The sequence below is a fragment of the Geotrypetes seraphini genome, chromosome 9, assembly GCF_902459505.1.
Source record: "Geotrypetes seraphini chromosome 9, aGeoSer1.1, whole genome shotgun sequence".
NCBI lineage: Eukaryota > Metazoa > Chordata > Amphibia > Gymnophiona > Dermophiidae > Geotrypetes > Geotrypetes seraphini.
The window spans coordinates 28,911,157-28,928,925 of NC_047092.1; the positions used below are offsets into that span (position 1 = coordinate 28,911,157).

At 42.8% G+C, this 17,769-nt stretch overlaps 1 protein-coding gene across 2 annotated transcripts in view; it reads left to right on the plus strand.

The window, feature by feature from the left end:
• The window catches only part of WASL (WASP like actin nucleation promoting factor), a 117,567-nt gene that overhangs the window by 65,828 nt on the left and 33,970 nt on the right, over window positions 1–17,769 (plus strand). For both annotated transcript variants that reach the window (XM_033958672.1, XM_033958673.1), the window contains exons 5-6: window positions 9,984–10,007; window positions 16,214–16,373. In XM_033958672.1, the coding sequence (XP_033814563.1) occupies window positions 9,984–10,007; window positions 16,214–16,373 (184 nt within the window). The remainder of the gene's footprint in view (window positions 1–9,983; window positions 10,008–16,213; window positions 16,374–17,769) is intronic.

The following is a 17,769-nucleotide window of genomic DNA, read 5'->3' on the forward strand; positions in this document are numbered from 1 at the left end:
ATTTGATGCTTAATCTCAATGCTCCAAATATCTCTAAGTCCAGTTTTTGGTTTCTTATTTAAATAGCCAGATAATAATTTATACCACTGTGCGGCCTGGTGACCCAGGAAGTCTGCCTGAAAGCATAAAAAATCCAAACTAAATTATACATTTTCAGTAAACAACGAATGACTTATTCTGAAATCAGAAATTTGGCAAGAAGAAATTTCAAATTGAACTGTTAAGGATGAGGAAAAAAGCAATACAAACATAGTTACTGTAAGTCATGGTCAATAAATTGAAGGCTTAGTCACGAGTAAGGCCTCATGTGTTTGCCTTTAGAGGAAATTAATCCTTCCTGACAAGAATCTCAGTATTGCCACAGCAACATTACATTCATTTTAATCCGATGGTTCTATATCCAGTTCTCTGAACACAACAAACCAGTCAAGTTTTCAGGCTATGTACATTGAATATGTACATGAGAGATTTGCTTGCACTGACTCTGTTGTATGCAAATCTATAAGTATCCATGCATAGTCAGTATGGATATTCTACAAACCTGACCAGTTAGATGTGTCCCTAGGATTTGGTTGAGAACCACTGCTTTAATCAAATATAGGTTTTCCCCCCAACCTTACCATGCTTTAATACTAGTGAAGGATTCAAGCACTTGCTCTATTAAGCCACCAGATGGAGATCTTTAGTTTAAATTGTGTAAAAGTTGAAGTTTTGTGTCCTAGATTCTTGAGTTCTTTTGCATGATATATTTACTTGATGTTTGCTTATTTTTGTTTTGATAGAAATTGATTTTACATATTTATTAACCATAGAACCATATATTTGCGATAGTTGCCCTGGAAATCATGATTTTGAAACATAAATGTATTCCTCTTTTAAATTTTATCTAGACTTTTTAAATATACTATTAAACAATGCTTTTTAAAACATCATTTAAAAACATTTTTCCTGTTAAACATAAACTATTTTCTGTTCACCATGTTTTGGAGATCTTCAGGTTCAAGAACATCTCAGATATATAAACTCTCCTTCCCATCCTTAAAAGGAATAAAGTCTACTAGCAAAATTTCCCGTTCCTTTCCATACTTATTTGTTGCAATTTGGAATGAATTACCATTTTACATAAGAATTTGTCTATCTCTTCAAATTTTACGTAAAGCCTTGAAAACTTATCTGCTTCAGTATCTCTTAGGTAATAGTTCCAATGAGCGCCAATAGATCTTTTATGTAATCTAATTATGTAAATCAAATCAAGATCTTCATTTTAGACGATGATTCGGTATATAAGTCTATGATTTAGATTAGATTAGACTTGTGTGCAGAACAATATTTTACATTCTTACAAAATTGTCCAGGATATACCTGTATATACACTAAAGTAACACACAGGAACATGCTTGCTTTTGCATGAGAACATGCATCTCCATTTCCAGGGGCAGAGAATAGGTGGAGTGGGGATGAGATTAACACTTGTGCATGTACAGTAAATTAGAAACACATACATTTAAGACTATTTTTACAAGCATTTCCCTCCACAAGAATCGGTGTAAATGTGTATGTACTTTCTTTGGGGTAATTTTTATAAACATGTCTACATTGAGGTTTCAAGATTTATTTAAAATTTGATTAATTGCTTAATCGTACTTCTAAGCGATGTACATAGCTAAAATCCATACAACTTTCGGGGAAACAATACAAGCAACATACACTCGACAGTCAGAACTTATGTAACATAAAGGAAAAAGAATAAGAAATAAAATAGTTGATAGAAAATAAGACAAATAGGGGAAGTACAAAAGTGAGGCACACTGTTTTTATGTTTAAATCATTTTTATTAGGTGGAGCAATCAACATAAGTATCATGATACTAACAATACAATTATACTAAATAAATACAGTGATGCTCAACAGATACAAACCAAACCAATCAATGGCCTCCTTCCACCATCATTTTCAGTATTAGCATGCATAACAATCTTATAAACATTGGAATTACAATATATTCAAGATTTTTCTGTGGGCAGTTGGCATTAATGTGGACAGGTCACATACTTCCAGTCTCTCTATCAAAAGAGAAATCCAATTTTAGTCACCACAGCAGAATAGTAGGAACAGTTACTGTTATCCACAAAAGCAGTGTAGATTTCTTTTTCATCAACACAGCTTGCTGCATGAAACCTTTCATACCCTAAGGTAACATAAGAATAGCCTTACTGAGTCAGACCAATGATCCATCAAGCCCAGTAGCCTGTTCTCACGGTGGCCAGTCCAGGTCCCTAGTACCTGGCCAAAACCCAAGGAGTAGCAGCATTCCATGCTACCGATCCAGGGCAAGCAGTGGCTTCCCCTATGTCCTTCAATAACAGACTATGGACTTTTCCTCCAGGAAATTGTCCAAACCTTTCTTAAAACTATGCTATCCGCTCTTACCACAACTTCTAGCAATGCATTCCAGAGCTTAACTATTCTCTGACTGAAATATTTCTTCCTATTGGTTTTAAAAGTATTTCCCAGTAGCTTATTGAGTGTCCACTAGTCTTTGTAATTTTTGACGTAGTGAAAAATCGATCCACTTGTACCCGTTCTACTCCACTCAGGATTTGTTGGCTTCAATCATATCTCCCCTCAGCCGTCTCTTTTCCAAGCTGAAAAGCCTTAACCATTTTAGTCTTCCTCATATGAGAGGAGTTCCATCCCCTTTAACATCTTGGTGGCATTTCTTTGAATCTTTTCTAGTGCCACTATATCTTTCTTGAGATAAGGAGACCAGAATTGGACGCAATACTCCAAATGAGCTTGCACCATGGAGCAATACAGGGGCATTATAACATTTTTAGTCTTGTTAACTACCCCTTTTTTAATAATTCCTAGCATCCTGTTTGCTTTTTTGGCCATCGCCGCACATTGGAAAGAAGGTTTCATCGTATTGTCTACGATGACACCCAGATCCTTTGCATTTGTCCACATTAAATTTCATCTGCCACTTTGGACGCCCAGTCTTCCAATTTCCTAAGGTCTGCCTGCAATTTTTCACAATCTACCATGCGTTTTAACAACTTTGAACAGTTTATTGTCATCTGCAAATTTAATCACCTCACTCGTTCCAATTTCCAGATCATTTTATAAATAAGTTAAATAGCACCGTTCCCAGTACAGAAAATGTTATGTTTGTCAAACAGTAGTTCTGGGGAATCGTGGATATACCTGGTCCAAAGCTCAGATATCATCAGCAACCTGTGCCAAAACTGCAACTTTGCAGGACAGTTCCAGAATATGTGGCTCAATGTAGCATTGTCACTCCCACATTTCAGGCAAGAATCCGCAGCATATATTATCCCAGGACAAGCAGGCAGGTATTCTCTCCGACAGAGCCCCGACAGGACCGCCTCGAGTCGGACACCGCCCGCCGCTCCTCCTCGCCGAGCAACGAGGTTGTGCGGCGCGGCGGAGGAGGAGGAGGGGGCGGCCCGCCCCTCGGAACCGGAACTTGGAGGTCACCCTGGATCGAGGCAATCAGCCAGGGTCCCATGGTAGACATGAGTTCCACAAACTGAGCCTCTAGAAGGGACTTCAGCGAAGCCGATATGGAGGGATCCGCACCAAAAGGGGGCCCTTCCGCACGGTCTCCACGCTCTCTCGGTGTTGTGTGCTTCTGCTTGCCAGCCTTCGGCACTTTAAGCACCACCGGTGGGACTGTAGGGGTCGATACCTGCTCCGAGGAGACGGAGGGAGGCACCGGCGCCGAGGTCGAGGCCGAAACCGGCGTGAACGATGCCGATTTCAGAAGGCCCGAAGCAGCCGAGGAGGCAGAGGGCTTTGCTGACGGGGTCGAAGCACCAGTCGATGTCGAAGCTGAAGGATCTAATGAAGCTTCCATCTTGAACATGGACTCCCACAGCAGACAGCAGCGCTTAAATGCACGCGCCGTCAGAGTGGAGCAAGGCCGGCACGATTTCGGAAGGTGATCCGGACCCAGACACTGTAGGCAGCGTTGATGCGGGTCCGTAAGCGAAATCGCGCGCTGGCACTTGCTACACTTTTTAAAACCAGTGATCGGCCGGGACATAGGCCGGAAAATCTCCGCCGCAAGGTCGAAGGCGCGGGGCCTCAGCCACGCGGCCGACCTGGTGTCGGACGAAGAAATTTTTTTTTTTTTTTTTTGAAAAAAGAAATCAAAGAAAGAAATAAATGCACGGGAGAGCCAAAAAAAACCCAACCCGCGGCAGAATAGAAGGCAAAAAAAACAGATTCAATGGGCGCAGAATTGAAGTAAACTTCTCAGCTCCGCGGAAGAAAAAGAACTGAGGAGACACGCCCGGACCATCGGGCGGGAAGGCACTGGCGCATGCGCGGTGCGGGCATCTCGAAACTTCTGAGTTTCTTCAAGCAAGACATGCTTGTGAGACGTCCGTATCGGGGCTCTGTCGGATGACATCACCCACTAGTGAGAATAGCTGCCTGCTGTCCCTGGATAACAACTGTTACGGTAAGTAACATTGCTTTCCCGCTCTATGGGGGAGAAATATGTGGATACATCACACATTTATACTGCTGCTTTCTGATCTCTAGTAGAAGTTAGACAATGCATTCCTTTAATAGTGGTTTTCAGTTGTGCAAAAAAGTCCACCTAAAGCTCTGTGTTCCCACCAGTGCCAAATGTACAAAGTCCACCTCTGCTGTATTTTCTTGCAAGTATTCATGATGGTATGCCAATGAGACTTTAAGCTGAGAGCCAAAAGCTTAGGCTGTGTTCAGAGTATTTTGTAGGCATGCCGTTATAAAATTGATTCCTTTGTGACCTACATGATGATTTCCTGATTACGTAAAACAAATTTAACACTAAATTTCAAAATATTAGCAAACTTTCCACAATTGTCAATATTTTTTGATCCAGCAATTTCCCCCTTGCACCCTTGTACTTCCAGTTCAGTGGGAACCAGGGCTGGGATCTGACTTCACAAGCCTTCATTTAGAACTACTCTTAAATGTTCCCCCTATTTTATATCCCTTCCCAACTTCTTGTCTGCTCATTGCAATGGCAGTCCTTAAGTCAAATTTAAGCATCATGACTCCTTATACACCCCTGCAATCATGGGCCCCATATTTGGCCATTAAGCATCACCTTTGGAGCTATGAAAGTTGCCATCTCAGCATCCTCATCCATACTCTAGGACCCATATGACCTAAGGAATGGACGACCCAGCTCAAATCAATATATTCTGCAAAGCAGTGCACAACAGTTGTCACTTGAGCCACCATGCCATCACAGTTTCTTTATTTCAAGCATTGTGTGATTTATTTCCCCATATGTCTTGACAAGCTGCTAGCCCTATAGGTAGTTAAGAGGTCATATGGAAACTTGCATTGAATTTAAATCATTTAGTGAAGACGATATTGTTTGTATGGAAAGATCAAATCATGTCAATATGACCTTTACCCTCAGTTAAGTGCCAGCAAAAACAAAACAGGGCCAGGCTAGGCAACAGAGCAGTAGCATTTTTTTTGGGAGGGAATATTGCGTAATGATATGGCAGAAGAGCAATCTCTCTCTACTTTCCCTAACTTGTTGACCAGCATCATCTTGCCAGTCTCTGCCCAATACTGCTCGTATTGCCCTAACTTTTCTAGTGCTGCTTCAAAAGTACTCTGTTCTGGTGCCAGATCTTTGTCTTGCTGCACCCTGTCAGGAAATGTGGCAGTGCTTGAGCATGGAAAGCCTGCAGTGGTGCAGAGTACTTTTTGAATGGCCCCAAAAGAGATGTAGGGTGCCAGGAACAGCATTGGGAAGGGAAGAGGGAGGGAGAATATGCTGGACCTGGGGCTGGCTAAGGAATGGGAGATGATATACTGGAGCCAGGGTAGATGGGTAGAGAGAGAAAGGGAAGAGATACTGGACCTGAGTGTGTGGGGGGGAGGAGTATAGGAGAGGTGGTGCCCGCAACCTAGGATGGGTTGAAGGGGAAAGGGGGGATGCTGGCCACCTTGGGGAGTGAGGCATGGAGGGGAAGAGGATATGCTGGATACGAAAAGGGGGGTTATGGCCTTGAGCCCTCCTATGGATGCAGGGGTAAAGGGCACAAGGCTGAAGGTTTGCCAAAGGTGTTAAATGAGCTTGGGCTATGCCTGGGTGAAAATGTTTTCATTGGGTCACTATGCTGCAAGTGAGGTGGTTAAAATTGCTAGTCATGATTAAACAGTATAACCTCTTCTGGGCTTCAGATATCTTGGGTCAAAAGACTTTAATTTAACACAATGTCTGTAGAATAGAATACATTGTGTATGAGTGTACAGCAGGGGTGTAGCCACAAGTGGGTCTGGCTCACCCAGTTTGTTCTCAAGCCTGTTCATCCAGCTGCCACAGGCCACCAGCAGCAGGTCCTCCATGCTGCTGGTGGCTGACCTGGAAAACTTCCCTCTTCTGCCTGCCTTCCGTCTCTTACAGCTATGGACAAATAGCTTTCCCTCCCCTAATCTGTCTTTACTCGTCTGCAATGCTGCTGGTCTAACATGCAGCGATTCAGCCTGCCAGCTAGTCTGTCTCTAGGACTTTGCCAGGCCATGCCCCACCTCCGGTGATATAACTTCCTCTTTCCAGCCTAGTGAAATTTTGACGGCAAGGCAAGCAAGTGGCTGAATCGCTGCACTGTGTTAGACTGGCAGCATTGCAGGCAAAAAAAACCCAGATTAGGGGAGGGACAGAAAGTGAGAGGAGCTGCTGCTGGTTGGGAGGAGCAGATGGATAAGCTGCTGCTGGTTGGGGCAGAAAAGAAGATTGAGCTATTGCTTTTGGGACCTGGAGGGGGTGATTGAAAGAGAGTTGCTGCTGGACTGGCGGAAGAGCAGGAAGAAGGGAATTGCTGCTGGACTGGCGGAAGAGCAGGAAGAAGGGAGGTGCTGCTGGACGATGGAGAAAAGTATGAAGGATAGGTGCTGGGCGAGAGGGACTGGGGCAGGGGATGGAGGGAGAGAAAGAGAGAGGTGCTGCTAGACCAGGGGGAGGGAGTGGTGCTGCTGGACTTGGGGAGGGAGAGTTGCTGCTGGATTGGGGCAAAGGAGGAAAAGGGTAGGTGCTGCTGGACCTGGGTGGAGGGAGGAGAGAGAGGTGCTGCTGGATTCAGAATGGGAGAGGGAAAGGTACTGCTGGATGGAGGAGGGGGGAGAGACTCAGAGTGGGGAAGGGAAAGATACTGTTGGAACTGGGTGAGGGGAGGTGAGAGGAAGATGTGCTGCAAGCCTAGGTTGGGATGATGGGGAGGGAGGGGGAGGTGCTATTGGACCTGGGGAGATGAGAGAGAAGAAGGTGCTGCTGGACCAAGGACAAAGCAAGGAGAGAGGTGCTGTTAGGCTTGGGTGGGGAAGGTGTGAGAGAGGTGCTGATGGACCTGAGAGAGAGGAGAGGGATATGTACTGCTGTACTGGGAGCAGAGGAGGAGAAGGAGAGGTGCTGCTGGACTGTGGGGAGGTAATGGAGAGGGAGATATGCAGACTGCAGGGAAAGAGCAAGAAAAAAAGAGGGATACATATTAGTCACAGGATGGGAGGAGTATGTAGGTGGAATAGAAGAGAGAGGTGAGGGGAAAGAGGCACAGAGAAAAGGTGCTGAACATGGAGAGAAAATAGGGACAGAGACATTAGGAGATGCTGGATAGAGAGGAGATTAGTACACAGAAGGGCAATTATGATTACAGGGGGAGGAATAGGGGGCCAGAGAGCAGATGCTGAATATGGGAGAAGCAAAGAGACTGGGACACATAGGGTAGATGCTGGACAGGACAGATAGAGATGCAGAAGGAAGATGGATGGTGGACATGGAGAGAAAAGATATGTCAAATGCATAGGACACACTGGAAAGTCAGGAAAAGCAGAGGTGATGCAGACCAAATCGAATAGAAAAAATAAAATGCTCAGACTACAAAGGTAAAAAAAATATTTTATTTTCAATTTTATCAATTGGACCATGACAGCTTGGGAGAAGTAATGCATCTCTGATATCTTGCATTTCCGTTTCTGTTTCTCTGGTATTGCTGTGTGTGCAGAGTCTGACTTGAGGTTTTCATTTCAAATTTTTTTGCCTTCGTATCTCTATTACTGATCTGTGGTCCTATTTCATATTTGTTTAGGGTCTGTCTGTGTGGTCAGGGTATGGTCTTCTGTTAGCATGTAGTTTCTGTGTAGAGATCTTGTAGCAGTCCCTATTTGTTCTGTTTTCTCACTAGGTGGTGTATTAGTGTTTTAGGACCTGGTGTAATATTTACAGTGTTATTTTTTCCATGTGTAAGGTTGTTGCTCTTGAGTTAACACTGTTATGGTCTCGTAAGAATCCAACTCCTGAACGGGCTGGGGGATGACAAGGAAGGAAAAAATAGTCCCGCCTACTTTGGGTTCAGGCTCACCCAAAATTGACCATCTGGCTATGCCACTGGTGTACAGCCATTATTGGAATGTCAGATTTTCCCCTTTTTTTTTAAATGCACACTTTCAGTTTTCTAAATAACACTTGAAGTGGGTGTTTGATAGTTTTTTTTCAAGTTTTTATTAATATTTGATAAATCGCTTATTCAATTAACTAAGCGATGTACAGCTTTATAAAAACACTAGTCTTTAAGCCCGTTAAATTAACGGGTGCTAGAACAGATGTATGTCTGTCTTTCTTTCTGTCTGTCTCTCTGGCCCCTTGTCTGTCATTCTTTCTCTCTCTCTCTCTCTCTATCCTTGGCTAGTGTTTGTGTGTGGGGGAGGTTTCTTTCTCTCTTTCTCTGCTGTCTGTCTGTGTTTATTCTATCTGTCTCCCTGGCCCCCTGTCTTTCTTTCTGTATGTCTCTCTGTCTTTCTCCTGGCCCCCCTGCCTATCTGTATTTCTCTGGCCCCCTGTCTTTCTTTCTGTATGTCTCTCTGTCTTTCTCCCTGGCCCCCTGCCTACCTGTATTTATCTGTTGTTCCATGCCTGATTGTCTCTCCATGGCCCCCTTTTGTCTCCCTACCCCCTCCCGAAAGCAAGCCTGTTACATTAACGGGTGCCCTGTGCAGCAGCATTAGCGTTTCCTCTACCCCCCTTTCCCTTCCCGCGGTCCCGACTACAAAGCTGGTGATTCCAGCAGCGTGTGCAGCAGTCTTCACACGCTGCTTCGGGTCCTTCTACTGCCCTGATTTACTCTGGCACGTCCATGATGACATCATCAGAGACGCGGCAGAGCAAATCAGAGCAGTAGAAGGGCCCGAAGCAGCATGTGAAGACTGCTGCACACGTTGGAATCGCAAGGTTCGTAGTCGGGTCCATGGGAAGGGAAGGGTGGAGTGGCAAAGGACTCGGGTCCCGGGCGGCGGGATCAGTTTTTCGGTTCGTCCCGGGGGGGAGAAGGAGGCGCTCTTTGTGCCCCAGTCCCGGCTTGTGGAGGCGATCGTCGGCTGGCTGGGAGCAGGCTTGTGGAGGCGATCGTCAGCGTCTAAAGAAACTTCCGAATTGTGAGGTGGAGAGCAGGGAAGCTTGTCTGGTGCGCATGCGCACTCGTGCTGCCGCGACAGATCAGGGAACACGTGGCACGAGTGCGCATGCGCGCTTAGCGTTTTATTATATATGATAGGTTGTGAAACTAACAGGGCAATACACAAATTTTTAACTGTAAGACAAACATGAGTCATGGGGATAGCGGGGAGAAGTTACAATTTTTAGTTCAAGAGAGAGTACAAAAAGAGGGGAAAAACAAGAGGGAAGGTAGTGAAATACTCTAGAAATGTCCAGATACCTCTTATTGTAATTACCTAGAACTGAATGGTTAAGGCGGAATAGAAGTCAATAAATGTAATGTATTAACTCTCTAAATGGAATGTCCATGTTTGTATTTTTTTTTTTTTTTAAACTATGGTACTTGTCTCTACAAAGATAAATTTCCAGTAAAGTTTTAGAAAAATAAAATACAGCTTTGCGTTTTGCTTAAGAATAAACTGATTTTACCTAACTGACCCTCTCATTTCTTTATTAACAGAGAAAAGAAGAGAGCCCCTCAATGGTAAGTCTACTAAAATTAAGGATCATAGTATGTGGTTTTTATTCATTCTAATCCAAGAGTAATTGGGAAAACATTATATAAGGAAAAGTTGAGAAATCTGGATGGGGGCAAAATAACTGAAAAGATAACGGAATAGGATGAATTTGACATCAGAAAACCAGTGATATACAAAGAGAAAATGGGCCATATCAGAATGGGGTTTCTAGAGAAAGTGCCCTCCCTCCCCCCATGCTATTATATATTTCTATCAGAAAAGCTGTTCCAATTTCTGAAACATAGAAGCTACATATAGTGAAATAGGGAATTTCATCTTTCCAACTGTTTTTTCCTTGTTCTCCCTCGGAGACTACCCTGCTGCTCATTCCCTTCTCAAGTCAGATACATGCCACACGCATGTGTGTGTGGAGGGGTTGGAAGGAATCCCATAACCAAGCTCTGCATACTTTTCTCACAATCTTTATTCCTCAAATAGGATTCTTTGTAGGATTTTAGTTTTTTTTTGTTGGACCAACATAGAGAATAATCCAGAGTAGTGAGTTTTTCCAACCATAATCCCTTTAGTTGTGCTTCTTTTAAAGGGATCAAAAAGATCTATCCCTACCACATGTAAAGCCTAAATCAGCAGAGTAACTTGAAAATAACACATGTATATCATAGGGCCACTGTAGCACTGCAGTATTATGATCATGCTTTTTTGTGCTATGGAAATAAGATAGGGCACTTTTTGGCACCACTAATATGGATTTGAGAAGTGACTAGTTTTGTCAGTATTTTGAAAGGGGAGATGAAAAATGTTGGACATAGCTGCAGTGTTTTCAGAGAGTCTGCATCTTTACATTAATTACTCAAATTGACATGTATTAGCAAAAATTTTTTAGAATTTTGAAATAATATATTCAATAGTTTTACTTAAATTTACAATTTACTAAGCCAATGTTGGCTGTAAGTGCAGAATTAGTGTGCACTTCCAGTTAACATGTATCTTAAAAGTTACAGTTAATGTGGAAATCAATATGTTTGCTAACAGAGACAAGAAATGTGCTTTACAGCTAAGGCAGAGCAATTTTCTTTATGTTAACCATTAATACGACAGATAAATGTGCAGTTAATGCCATTTGGTTGTACCATAGAAGTGGTATGTCAAGAATCAAATAAATTTTTTCTCTGCATTTAACTGAATGGAAAAATGTTGATAATGTTGTCAACAATTAACATATAGGCTGTGCAGTTACTGCACATTAATTTTAGCCATTAACCCATGGTAACTGCAAAATACTACTGCTTTTCAGTAAAAAGGCCCCTAAGAGCCTAACTTGCTGTCTATCTTTACTATAGAGACAGAATGGTTCTTTTTGGTAGATAAGTTTTATTCAAATTTGTATTCTTAGATCATCATATTTTTCCATAGAATCTGTGGTGGTTTCTGGCCCTTATTTAAGATCTCATTTGACTATAGAAACATAGAAACATAGAAATAGACGGCAGATAAGGGCCCACGGCCCATCTAGTCTGCCCACCTTAATGTCCCTCCCCTACCTTTGCCCTGTGAATAGATCCCATGTGCCGATCCCATTTGGCCTTAAAATCAGGCACGCTGCTGGCCTCAATCACCTGTAGTGGAAGACTATTCCAGCGATCAACCACTCTTTCAGTGAAAAAGAATTTCCTGGTGTCACCTCGTAGTTTCCCGCCCCTGATTTTCAACGGATGCCCTCTTGTTGTCGTGGGACCCTTGAAAAAGAAGATATCTTCCTCCGCCTCGATGCGGCCCGTAAGATACTTGAACGTCTCGATCATGTCCCCCCTCTCTCTGCGCTCCTCGAGCGAGTATAGCTGTAATTTGTCAAGCCGTTTTTCGTATGGTAGATCCTTGAGTCCCGAGACCATCCGGGTGGCCATTCTTTGCACCGACTCCAGTCTCAGCACATCCTTGCGATAATGCGGCCTCCAGAATTGCACACAGTATTCCAGGTGGGGCCTCACCATGGATCTATACAATGGCATAATGACTTCCGCCTTACGACTGACGAAACCCCTTCGTATGCAGCCCATGATTTGTCTTGCCTTGGACGAAGCCTGCTCCACTTGATTGGCAGACTTCATGTCCTCACTGACGATTACCCCCAAGTCTCGTTCTGCTACCGTTTTTGCTAGGATCTCGCCATTAAGGGTATAAGACTTGCATGGATTCTGGCTGCCCAGGTGCATAACTTTGCATTTTTTGGCATTGAAGTTGAGTTGCCATGTCCTAGACCATCGCTCCAGTAGGAGTAGGTCGTGCATCATGTTGTCGGGCACTGAATCTTCGTCTGTTGTGCATTTGCCCACTACATTACTCAGTTTGGCGTCATCGGCGAATAATGTTATTTTACCTCGAAGCCCTTCTGCCAAGTCTCTTATAAAGATGTTGAATAGGATTGGGCCCAAGACTGAGCCCTGTGGTACTCCACTAATCACCTCCGTCATTTCGGAGGGGGTGCCGTTCACCACCACCCTTTGGAGCCTACCTCCAAGCCAGCTCCCAACCCATTTCGTCAATGTGTTACCTAATCCTATAGAACTCATCTTGCTCAGTAACCTGCGGTGTGGTACGCTATCGAATGCTTTGCTAAAGTCCAGGTACACGATGTCCAGGGACTCCCCTATATATAATATACCAGTTTTTATATGAAAACTCATTAGCAAAACAACTCCCAATATGTGGAAAAAATGGCAGACCTAAGCCATTTTCTGTTATCCAGAAAAAGTTTTTCTTCTTGAATTTAGTGCCATTCAGATGTCAATCCAGTGCTTTCTCAAACCCCAGTCTAATCCATGCTCACCGAATGTTTTATGATTACTCATCCAGCAGGCAAGTGCAGCTTCTTCCTGTGGAATTTACAGTTTTAAATCAACTGTTTTGAAGCAAATACCAGCACAAAAAAAATATATAACCCTACAGACTCAGCAGTTGACAATAAGTCCAATATATAGTATAATCTATAATTGGCTAACTGTTTTAATCCTTGGGGAGAGTGTTTGGCCTTGCAGAAATAGAAACCTATTCCAAATACTATGAATAAACGGACATCAGTATGAGCTCTTAGAATGTAAACAAAGGATTTATGAGCTCAGGCAGCAACTCATGGGTGACCAGCACCAGACATAGGTCTAAATGAGTGTTGCCTTATACATCATTTTGTCCTGAGTGTGCAAACCGTGCAAATCAAATACTAATAAAATCAAGGTCAAACAATATAAATTAAGCTCTATAAACTCCCAAGAATCTACCCTATCTTGTTCTTAGTAACAATTCCAATCTAAAGTGCTGTAAATGTTAACTTATACAATTGATCAAAAATGCACACTAGTATAAAAAGACCCCTCAAAGTGCTCTAAAAGTTATATAATGTCACATAAAATAGCTATAAAGTGCTTAAAAAATGTATTGCAAAAAGTTCATGAGGATCATAGACTAGTGAATGTAAACATAAAATAGTGCATAATTCTTAAGAAAAGCATACATAAGAAAAACCCCCAAATGTTCAGATTATCAAAAATTTGTGAAAACACTTATAAATAAATAGATAAACACATACATAAATAAATAAATAAATAGATAATTCATGAAAACACATATGAATAAATATGCAAAAACTACACATTTCATTGAGCTGAAATAAATGCCAGGAAAAAATATAAATGGAAAAAAAGTAAGAATCCTATGAAAAATTCATGCTTCTTCCTAATAAGTTTGTGTTTCTTCCTAACAATTCATATGATACTCATAACAATTCATCACAGTTCATCTTTCTGCAAACAGTTCATAATGCCGCTTCATTCGTGAAACATTTATATAAAAACTATACTGCACTGAGGAGTACTTAGCTCGATATTGTTTGAAAAAAGTACTGCCACTCGACAGAGCTCCGTTTCGTCGTCTTCGTCAGGAGCGGGGAATACTTGGATTCAATTGACTAGGCGACAGAAAACTTTTCAAATCTGTCAGCTCTATCTTCCTAAGCGTGAAAAAGTCAAACAATCGCTGTGGAAGAAGTAAAAGTTTGTAATGGCGTCTCAGGAGTTGAAGAAAATACCCCAGATTCTATAAAGTTACGCACCCAAATATCTGACTAGTATACAAATTTAGACATGCAAATTATACATCAGTGCCAGTTGCAGTCCTAATGTAATTGTTAGACTCCAATTGGCCTTAAGTACCAATAATAGCACCTAAGTGGCATTGATTTGTAGTTATGTATGTGCGTATCTACATTTTGATGCTATTTTAGAAACTTAATGCCTAAATGCTATAGTACACAACTACACAGAGGGTGGGTCAGGCAGTTGCGCACATAAAATAGCCTTTGACATGGCAGGTGCTCACGGCTAAAGTCAGGTGCATGTATGCCAACTTACGCTTTATTCTATAACTAGTCATTAAGCCCGTTACATTAACGGGTGCTAGAATATGTCTATCTGTCTTTCTTTCTTTCTGTGTCTCTCCCTCCCACTGTCTGTCTTTCTTTCTGTCTGTTTCTCTTCCTGGCCCCCTTTGCTTGTCTGTGTTTCTTTATTTCTGTTTCTCTCCCTGCCTGCTGTCTTTCTGTGTGTCTGTTTTTCATTCTCGTGCACTGCCTGCCTATCTTTCTGTCTCGCTCCATGGCCCCCTTTTGTCTCCCCCCAAAGCAAACCAAGATTGCTCCCTGGCCCCCTTTCCCTTTCCCCCTCCCCCACTTCCCTGTGCAGCAACAGCAGCATTCCCCCTTCTGTGTAGCAGCAACAGCATTCCCCCTTCCCTGTACAGCAGCATTCACCCACACTTCCCTGTACAGCAGCAGCATTCCCTCCTTCCCTGTGCAGCAGCATTTCCCCTTTCCCTGTGTAGCAGCAGCATTCCCTCTCTTCCCTGTGCACCCACCCATTGCCTGCTCCCCCTGTTCCCTTCCTTTTCCCTCCCCCATCCAGCAGCATTCATTTTCTGCTCCCCCTTTGCATATGCCCCACAGAAATTTACTTGCCTCACAGAAAAGCGCTGCACCGCGCTGTTGCTGGCCTCGGTGTCTTCTCTACAGTGCGGCCAACCCTAGCGGAAACAGGAAGTTGTGAGAGGGCGGGCCGCAGTGGAAAGGAGATGGTGAGGCCAGTGGCAGCACAGCGCAGCGCTTTTCATTTAAACGCTGTGAGTATGCGAGAGGGAGGAGGAGGAAAAATAGATGCCGGCAGGGGGGTTTGGAGGTCAGGGCGTGTGCGGCAAGCCGCTGCTCGCGCCTGAAGATTTTAAAAGCGAGTATTTTTTTTTTTTAGTTGAAAGACGCGGCGGTGGCTCCTCTCATGATCCCCAACTGCGTCGGAAGTCCGACGCAGGCGGGGATCGTGAGAGTAGCCACTGCTGCGTCTTTGAAAGAACGAATGGCTGCGGCGAAGGGAGAGAGTACTGTAGGGGCATGCGGCTCCTACCTGGGGTCCGTACATCGCGGCGACGGCAATAATGGAGCAGCCACCACTGCGTCTTTCAACAGGAAGCAGGCCAGACTGGCAGTTAAAGTTGGAGCTTTGGTCTGGCCTGCTTCCTGCTCGTCTTGCCATATTGTATTTTTTTAGTTGAAAGACGCGGCGGTGGCTCCTCTCATGATCTCGTGAGAGGAGTAACCGCCGCGTCTTTCAACGAAAAAAATACAATACGGCAGGGAGCAGGCCAGACTGAAAAACAGCAAGGAGCAGCAGAGAGCATGGCAGAGCGAAAAACAGAACCCTAAGCCGCGCATGCACACTCCTACCTGTCGCTACAGCTCACAGAAAACCGGCACACGCATAAGGAGTGCGCATGCGCGGCCTAGCGTTTTATTATATTAGATGCCAATTTCATATACAATTGTTGTTACAGAATTTGTACTTAGATGCAAAAAAGAATATGGGCTCTTTTTAGCACGCTTTCTTGAATCTGCCCCATAGAATTCTATAGATTTCTGCATGCATTTCAAATGACTGCTTTGAGCCTAAACCATGTGGGGAGGGAGGGACACTGAGCTATTAGAGAAGTTGAGTATAGAAGAATGAAATAGGGCTGGGTCAGATCAAGCTGCACAAAGAGAAGGAATCAGGGCAGGCACCAGCAAAGAGGAAACTCTTATCTGAAATGGCCCTGGCCACTGCCGTTCTAGATAAAAATTCTGATGTGCTTCTAAAATACAGTGCCATAATCTTGTTCTTTTCTTTTCTCACAGGGCCAAGCCTACCAATGGCAACTGTTGATATCAAGAATCCAGAAATCACTAATAGATATTATAATTCGCAAGTCAACAATATTTCATATGCAAAGAAAAAAGTAAAACCTAAAAAGAAAAGATTAACTAAGGCAGATATCGGAACACCCAGTAACTTTCAGTAAGAGCTGATTTTGGTTTAATGTATTTGTGTGTCAGACATTGCATTGTTCATTCTTTGTGAAAGTTAGAACTGTGGCTCAATTCACCCAAAAGGGGGATTTTTTAAAAGGAAGTTACCAGCAAAAATAAGTTGGTTTTTGGTCAGTAATAAGAATCTTACCCTGCATTTAAATGGAGAGTTGAGGCAACCTCTTTTTCTAGGAAAACAAAAATATCTCTTTAGGTTTTTAGAATCTCTTTACAAAATATAAAGGGAAATATTTCCAAACTTTATGTAAATGGAAGAATTCTTGATTTCTACAGAAAGCAATATAAACAATACTAGCAACTCACTTCTTAGCAATGTTAACAGGAAGTGTAACTAAACATAAACCTATACGAATATCAAGTTTTCCACTGAAAGATTACTGGAAAGCAATAACCACAAACGCTCACAGTCTAAGCAACAAAGTTCATGACCTGTAAGCCCTGATGTTAGAGGCAGACCAGGATATTGTTGCTATCACAGAGACATAGTTCAGTGACTCCCATGGATGGGATGAAAACATACCTGGATGTAATCTTTTTAGGAAGGACAGAGAAGATCAAAAAGCTGAAGGAGTAGCTCTCTATGTAAAGATCGATATCCAAGCGACTGACATGCAGGGGACCTGGCTGACATTGAGCACTGCCTTGAATAGGCAATAGATCAGAGTAAGTAGAGGATTTTCCCCAATACCTAGTCAAATATTTCAACAAGTCAAGGAGGGGGGACACTAAAATACTGCTCAGCAAGTAGGTGGGTAGCTGACCCAAGGATGCCTGTAATAAAAAGAATATATTCCACTGAGCAAAGAAATCTGATTACATCTGTGTGGGAGTATAGTCCTGCTTGCCTAAAAACCAATTTGCAAAAATTATGAAGCAAACAAGCCTAATTTGTTTTCTCAAATCCAGTAGACCCTTACCTCCCCAGCAGCTGACAAAATTGGATATACCTTTGTTGGAAAGTTTTAAGGACAGCCATTTCAGAAACTCTACCATCTGAAAAAGTTGTTTCCAGCCAAGCAAGGACAACAACAGTCTAATCCAATTTGTCAAAGTCTATGTAGTAGTATTAAGTAAATAGGAGGTATTTAACTTATATATAGGGGAAACTTGCATTAACATCTGGACACCTAGAAAAGAACCATTGCATCCTTAATGTATCCATAGACATGAGAGCCTTTAGATATTCCCTTTATGTAGGGCTTGCTGTTACTAAAAACCCCTATCTATCCTCCTAATATTATGGGATCTCATGGTCATCCTTACTCAGCTGGCCCTCTTGCCCACCCCACCTCCATTTATTTGCCCATTTTCTTATTTACTTCTTTATTTCCACTTTTTTTTCTTTTATTTTAAAATTCAAAACA